This window comes from Micromesistius poutassou (genome assembly GCF_964030765.1).
Source record: "Micromesistius poutassou genome assembly, chromosome: 9".
Classification (NCBI taxonomy): domain Eukaryota; kingdom Metazoa; phylum Chordata; class Actinopteri; order Gadiformes; family Gadidae; genus Micromesistius; species Micromesistius poutassou.
The window spans coordinates 3,260,172-3,268,094 of record NC_140279.1 but is presented as its reverse complement, the minus strand read 5'-3'; the positions used below and the strand labels follow the sequence as shown (position 1 = coordinate 3,268,094).

At 49.2% G+C, this 7,923-nt stretch overlaps 2 protein-coding genes across 2 annotated transcripts in view; one reads left to right on the top strand and one right to left on the bottom strand.

Moving 5' to 3' along the window:
- Positions 1-851, top strand: part of shdb (Src homology 2 domain containing transforming protein D, b) — a gene marked incomplete at its 3' end in the record, with an annotated part of 3,106 nt that extends 2,255 nt beyond the window's left edge. The window contains 1 exon segment of the mRNA XM_084473520.1: positions 660-851. Within this exon segment, the coding sequence (XP_084329646.1) occupies positions 660-851 (192 nt within the window).
- Positions 852-2,132: 1,281 nt separating this feature from the next.
- Positions 2,133-5,272, bottom strand: s1pr3a (sphingosine-1-phosphate receptor 3a). Its single transcript, XM_084472666.1, is given in 7 exon segments — positions 2,133-3,088; positions 3,090-3,968; positions 3,971-4,093; positions 4,095-4,118; positions 4,120-4,185; positions 4,187-4,413; positions 5,043-5,272. Coding segments are annotated over 6 exon segments (1,278 nt in total). The 5' UTR covers positions 4,289-4,413; positions 5,043-5,272; the 3' UTR covers positions 2,133-3,004.
- Between the last annotated feature and the right edge of the window lie 2,651 nt (positions 5,273-7,923).

Here is a 7,923-nt window from a genome sequence, read left to right as displayed (position 1 = left end):
ACACACACACACACACACACACACACACACACACACACACACACACACACACACACACACACACACACACACACAGATGCTCGCTCACCAGAAAGGCCAGGATCAGGCTTGCATTGACAGGGGGGTGGTGCAATTCCCTTGTCCTCCGTTGTGTTCACATTAGTCATATGCAAATCGCTTTCGTCGGCAACAAACGACTCAAATCCACCGTGTCTAAGTCCTCAAAGTAGCTGGCGACGCTGTTTAGTTAACATGATTTATGAAGGTGTTTGACCCAGTTAATACACACACAAAGGCTATGTTCGACGGTTGGTAAGAAGTGCCCTCGCAGGAATGAGCCAACGGGACATGGATGAGAAATATAGATAAAAATAGAGCAACTCATATTGTTATCCAAACTGTTGATTTGATTAATGTGGTGCTCCTGTTGTATGCTCCAAATAGCTGTATTCAATTCAAGTGCCTCATTCATTTTCCTGTTTTTTGTCTCTGTGTAAATACTTTTGTGGATATTTCATGACGCAAACATGAAAAGTGTTATGTTATTATCCACATCATGTTGGAAGATATGGGGGACAGACATTATGATTCAAAGTTGTGGAAAAGGTCGGCAGGTTTTACTGTGTGGGAATCACTTGTGTCCTTTCAGATGACTTCAGTCCTTTCACAGCATCCTCATGGCACGAGGCCTGGAAAACACACTCCGCTGGTTCACGGATGAGAGCGTTTCCGGCAGGAAGACTTCAGTGCCTTTTGAGCTGGAAATGTTGCGCAGGGTTCCCGACTCTCGCAGTCTCTTATCACCAGAGGCGCACGCGTGGCGAAGAGACACGTTCTTCAAGCCGAGGTGAGCTCGGAAATGACAGTTGGCCTCTATGTTATCGTTCAGCCGCTGTGTTGCATTGGGGGATTGGAATTCAATTGAAACCCCCGGAGAAAGGGGTCTGTCTGTTCACTCACGATGTCTCCATCTCAAAAAGCGGCGTCTGCTTCTTTCTTGAAGTTGAGCCAACAGAGGATGCTGGTGGAGGTTGCTTTTGGAATGAGGAAAATTACCTCACCTGCCCTTTGCTATCTGTTTAATATTCATGAGCTCCCCAAGGTGTGATATTCTTAGTCTGGCACCACACGCTACAAAGCAGACAGACTGTGGATTTAGAAAGTCTCTGCGTTGGCCAAGAAAAATCTCAGACCAAATTCTTTTATAAATGATTGATAGGGTTAGTTACTTGGTTCAATACTGATAAAATCGTAAGATAACACTCTCTTCTCTCGGATATAATGACTATAGTATTATCCCGGGAATTTCATTCACTTTTTGTAGGTGTAAGATGTGGTACTTTTTGTCACGCAGAACAATGGAGGAAAATTCCTTCTTTCATTTCCCCGTTGTCGCCGGTTTCTGTCGACAATCGCAGGAAGTGATTCATGGTATCGTTATGATACTTTGGAATTAAAGAAGTCCTTATTTTCATTGGAATAGTGACCTGGTTTTGTGTAAACAGTAGAGTGAGATCAGCCAGCCATTTATACTTTTATTGTTTGTGCCTGCAATGGGTAGGCAAGTCATATACATGTTTATAGTGTATTTCTTAGTTTCACATGACTATAAAGAGTGGATTGCTACATAATATCACAGCTTATAAGCTTCAACTAGAAAATTATAGTGTGAGAAGAGCCGTTTTGGCAATAGAATGAGTTGAATATAAGGGCGAAGACACAGTTAATTCGCACAAGGTGTTCATGATGGTTTGTGTAAGAAGTGTACGAGTAGGATCTAAAAGTATCTCCAGAGGCATATTTAGGCATAAAATTGACACAGGATATGATGTCGTTCCCCCTTTATTGTTTAAATATATGAATGTGTAAACACTGTCTGCCATTTCTACATTGTGTAGTCGTCGTCAAAAAACTGGTGACAAAGAGAAAGGGCAAGATTTAAGATATGATTTATGATATATATGTAAGGATAAAATACCGTATACCATTTCCACAGCCGACATGTATGAACAACACTCTGCTGCACGGGGTTTTATGACAGAAACACGTCATTGACTCAATACGAGAGGAGGTAAAGTGATGACACGTGTGGGAAGAATCTCATAAAAACAGAATACATGTTTTTATTTTGCCTGGCATGTAACTTTATTAGACACTTCATCATCCACAGCTAAAGTCATTTACAGTCTACCGCTGGTGAAATAACTCAAAATCAACTCACAACTCGCTTCTACTCACTAGTGGTTAGTGTGAGGGGCTGCTAGTGTGTGTGTTTTACGGTGTGCATGTACGGTGAGATGTGTGTTTCTCACAGTCCAAAATCCAATGAAGCCAAAGTCAATATTAATATCCATGTACCATGTTGGTTTAATGCACACAACGCAAAAATATATATAGTTTCCCTCCAGTTACCGAAGGGTCTCAGGTTTTTCATGGAAAATAAATAGTTTACAGGGTAATTTGATAAGATGCAGGTGATGTCGAGCAAATGCATTAAACATTGCTTACAAATGTGCTTCTTTACATCAACCATTTTGACGGACACACAGTAACACATTTATACAATTTCAAATTAAGCTATATTCAATTATTTTAGGTTTTCCTTCTGTTTTCACGTACATGAAGTAGACCATCGCTACACCACTTCTTTGCAGAAAGACACACATAGGTCCACTCTTATATATCATACATAGATATGTTCAGGCTTCAAAGCTCAGAGGGCAGTTCATCGCTTTCAAGTCTCATAATAATAAAAACAACAAAAATCTCAATACGTTTTGATCGGTTTGCAGATCATAGTGGCTTTATATAATCCCCCTGTTGGCTCTCATCCAACTGTTCCCTCCAGTCCAGACGGCCATCAACATCTTCATCATCATCATCATCATCATCATCATCAGCGATCAGCTTGTCCGCTCCTCCATCGATTGCTTTCCCCTTGTGTTCACGCTGATCACACAGGGTCCGTTCCCAAACCCCCCTCATCCGTCCGTCCCCCGTCCGCTCAGAACTTGCTGAGGGAGGGCAGGGCCCCCGCCTTGACCAGGACGGCCGACAGCAGGACCCCGGGCCCCGAGTGGGGGGCGGGGGCCGGTGGGGGCGGCGCCGTCCGCCGCCCTCTTGCACTCGCCGCCCGGCGCCGCCGCCGGCCCCTTGAGTCCCCTGCTCAGAGTGGACTTGCAGAGCCCGCCGCCCCCGGGGCCCACCCCCACGCCCACCCCCCCCAAACTGGACTTGCTGTGCTCGGCGGTGGGGATGACCGTACCCGGCGACAGCTGGGCGTTCCCCCCGCCCGGGGCCCCGCCCCCACCACCGCCGCCCCCTCCACCACCACCGCCGCCGCCGCCGGCCTCCAGGGGCCCCTGGCAGCAGCAGAGCAGCCGGAAGAAGGCGGCCCTCATCTCGCGGCTGGACAGCGTGTAGATGAGCGGGTTGAGCGCCGAGTTCAGCACGGCCAGGGCGATGAACCAGTCCACCTGGTAGAGCAGCGGGCAGCGCTCGGGGCTGCAGCCCACGTCCAGCAGCAGCAGCAGGAAGAGCGGCGCCCAACACACCACGAACACGCCCAGCACGATCACCACCGTGCGCAGCAGCGCCAGCGAGCGCTCCGACGGCCGGCTGCTGACCCGCCGGCCGCTGGACGTCACCAGGCGGTAGATGCGGATGTACAGGATGACGATGGCCACCAGCAGCGCGCTGAACACGGTGATGCAGAAGGCCACGTAGCTCTTGGCGTACAGCGGCAGCACGGTGGAGCACGACGCCAGCTGCTCCAGGCAGTTCCAGCCCAGGCTGGGCAGGGCGCTGAGCAGCACCGACACGGCCCAGCACGCGCCCAGCAGGCCCAGCAGGCGGCCGCGGCCCGCCGCCTCGCACGGCCGCAGGCGCACCATGGTCATGTGGCGCTCGATGCCGATGGCCAGCAGGCTGAAGGTGGAGGCGCTGAGGGCCACGAACATGCTGCCCTCTCCCGCGCCAGCCACTGGGCGGGGCTGAGGAAGAAGGTGTTGCGGCCCGAGGTGAAGATGTTGACCACGTAGGCCACGCCGGCCAGCAGGTCGGAGAGCGCCAGGTTGCCGATGAGGAAGTACATGCCGGCTGTGGAAGCGCTTGTTCCGGCCACAGCGCCAGCAGCACCGTCACGTTCTCCAGCACGATGAGCACGCAGATGAGCAGCAGCACGGCCCATCTTGCAGGCGCCGCCGGCGCGGGGCCGGTCCCACTTGCCCGAGTGGTTGTAGTGGCGGACGATGACGGCGTTCATGCCCTCCTCCAGGGTGTTCCCCATGCCGGGCGGCTGAGCTTCCGCAGTCTGCCCACCAGAGGGCGTCACTGAGCTGGGTACCCGCTAGGGCCGCCTGGGGGGTCGGGGTAGTGATGATAGGAGCATCTCACGGCCTTCTGAATGACCGCCTGATGACAACACCGTGAAGATGAGAAGGTGAGCACCACCTATTATAGGCTATTCGTTCGTTTTCCATATCCGTAGTCAAGTCGTACATTCATTTCTGATCTTTTTTTTATAGGACTTCTTCTATTGTTATGATTTATGTTGGGTTGTGATTGAGAATTCCGAGATTAAATAAATGGAGCGCTATTGTAAAGAAACTGTATTTTATAGAATATATAATGGCCTAATGATTGCCACATAAGACATCATTTTACTAATACAAACATAGGCTGCTCGTTATTTTAGCCTATGATATGCTATCTCGTCTATTATATCATTATCTTATTCTAAAATGTCATCGTTTCTAATAAACGCGCACATCCATGACCACGCTCCTGTCAGAGGTATATTTTTTCTGAGAATTGTGTTTTGGGGATTTTGTGCTGCGGAAGGAGCCTATAGGCTGTGGGCCAAGCTCAACATGGAAAAAGTTCTTCATCGCATCCTGAAGCAGCGAGAGATCGACGAGACACACACACACACACACACACACACACACACACACACACACACACACACACAACACACACACACACACACACACACACACACACAGAACACCTTTCTTATTACTCTTAACAGTTGTTCTTACCTGCGTTACTTTGGTAAAACTTACATCCCGCCAATATAAAGCGATGTTTACCCCAATATCTTTCTGCTTTCACGCGTTTTGAACGCCAAACGTATCCACTGAACAATCGCGATCCGATACCTTTTTCCTTATGTCCTCAAAAAGTTTCTACCAATGTCAATATATAGGTCCCAGTAGTCGAATAACCTCGGGGAGATGGGTGGAGGGTATCCAGTCATAAGTTGTCAGTGTGCTTTACTCTCGGTGACTGGTCGTCCCCACTCTGAACAGTCCAGCTCCCACACCAGCAGAACGCTTTTAGGGCGGGATCCTCTCATATCGGTCCACTTCGTATTAACAGCCAATTATGAGTCAGTGTGTGTAGTGGTAGGGGTCAAACCAATGGGGCATCATCATTCCAAAACATTAACATACTGTATTGGTGGTCGTGCTGTTGACTCGGTCTACTCTGCAGACTTGTTTTGGTTTGTTATGTTTTGTTATGTTAAGTTATGTATTAGACTTTTGAGACTTTTCATTCAAGTGTATTCAAAGTTGTTTCTTTGTATCCCCAGTCTACTTGTTATGACACATCTGTGTTGCGTTTATTACCCCCTTGGGTTTTTACATTGTTCTCAAGCCATGTGTTTATGGCCCCTTGTCGGAACATTTTATTATCTAAACACTTCACTCCAAACGTCACTCACATAATTAGCGTGGGTGTAATCCAATCGAACTCGGTTTGATTAAATTAAACGCGTCCAAGTCTACAATCGAATAAATGTGTTGAAATTCAGTATTTTTGAGTAAGTACACAAAGTTATACAGACAGCTCGAAATGTGCTGTGCATGTTATAGGGGTGAGACAACCGATGATCTCTTCCAGCTTATTATTTATTTTCCTTGCCTCGCGGTATTTAGCCTTGCCCTTGCGGTTCAACACGCAGACGGATCCAGACCCCTAGTCTGCACTGTATCTGCGTCCTTTGATGAGACATTGTTTTGTAATGTCCAGAATGAAGGATGATCGCCCGCGCCAGAGCCCCTGTGTGTGAGATAGGTCAGACCTCTCTCATCATAGGAGATAGAGGAGAACGGAAAACTCAACCCCAGCCCGCCTTACTTTTATGCACTCCACATCATCGTCATCTTATTTAGAGGAAAAATGAGTAATGGGAGAGGATAACTTGGCCAATGTCAGGATGACAAATATAGAATGCGTGTGTGTGCGTGTGCGTGTGCTTGCGTGTGCGTGTGTTCTGCGTGCGTGTCTGCGTGCGTGCGTGCGTGGACTCTTGTCCATTCGATTTTAATGAGGTGCCTGTGTGTGTTTGTGTGTGTGTGTGTGGGGGGGGGGGGGGGGGGGGATGTATATGAAACAGACCTGAGTGAAAAAGAGCAGTTGTGTTCACTCAACCTTAGCTGTAAAAATAAAGCTCAAGCTTTCTTGACAAATAACCTGGAATTCCCTGCCGCACCCCCCCCCCCCCCCCCCCCCCCCCCCCACCCCCCCCTCCCCTCCCGAGGGGACACTGCTAGAACATTCTCCCAGAACTCTCATGGTAACACTATTAGACTCAATGGCGTGTGACTACAGGGTCCTGGAACTAGAAGCAGGGAAAAGATGGAGGAGGTGGTGAGGAGGCCCAGCTGGAGGGTGGATGTAATGACACACGTCTGTTCCTGACCCCTCTAACCTACCTCCTCCTCCTCCTCCTCCTTGTCATCCCCTTCCTTCATCTCCTCCATCTGCACCTCCTTCATTCCTTCTCCTAATCCCCTCCTCCCATCTTCTCTTCCTCCACCTTCTACATCCTTCTCCTCCACCTCCTCCCTCATCCCACCTTGACCTCCATGACCTCCATCTCCAACCTCCACCTCCTCCTCCCATCTCTTGCTCCTCCTCCTCCACCCTCACCGCCATCACTCCTCCATCTCTCAGCTCCATCACCTCCTCCACTTCCATCTCCACCTCTTCCTATATCTCTTGCTCCATCACCCCCTCCTCCACCTCCTCATCTGTCACCCCCTCCATCTCTTGCTCCTCCTCCTCCACCATCACTTCCATCAACTCCTCCACTTCCATCTCCACCTCCAACTCCATCATCTCTTGCTCCATCACCTCCACCTCTCCTTCCCAGCCTTGTGTTATCCAGCTGCCTCCCTCCCCCTCCACCCTCAGCCCATAGCGAGCCACACATTGTGTTTACAGCGCAGGGGAGAAAAAAACCACACATTCCCATGAAAGGGCCTGCTGCTGCTATGATCCATTATTTCCGCCAGCCAGTGGATGGCAAAATAGTTGGAAGTGGAGGGTGGAGGCCATTACCTCTTATTGTATTTCAGTGCGGTGCTGCTTGTTATGGTGTTCACTACATTGCGGTGAATAACACAGGCCCCAGGGCGGGGAGATGCTGAGATGGAGAGAAGCTGTTCTGCTGCTCTGAGAGAAGTTGTCATAGGAAGGGTATACCAGAGAAGGAAAGGGAGAGAGACAGACCTGGCCAGTCATTAGATATTACTGTGTGATTATTATAGCAGCCTGTACCAAGGGTGTCAGTTGCAGTTGGGGATTGTAATGACAGGGCGGGGTCTTTGGGGGGTATGTTCCCCCTTTCAGCTAGTTTATATAGCTGTCTTAGATTAGCATGAGGGTCATCTGAGATGCATGTAATGCGTCCTTGTTCTACTTGTATCGCAGAGGAACACGCACCAACAGGTCCAGTTTTAGGATGTCACAGCCCGCCGCTGGACTGTGTTTTATCTCAATGACTTTCCTCTTTTCTCCAGATTAGTTCTGCATTTTGAATGCAGAACTCTCTCCCTCTCTCTGTTGTTATATTTGTTATCTCTCTCTCTCTACCTCTCAGTTTCTCACGCTCTGTTCCTCCATCTGTCCCCT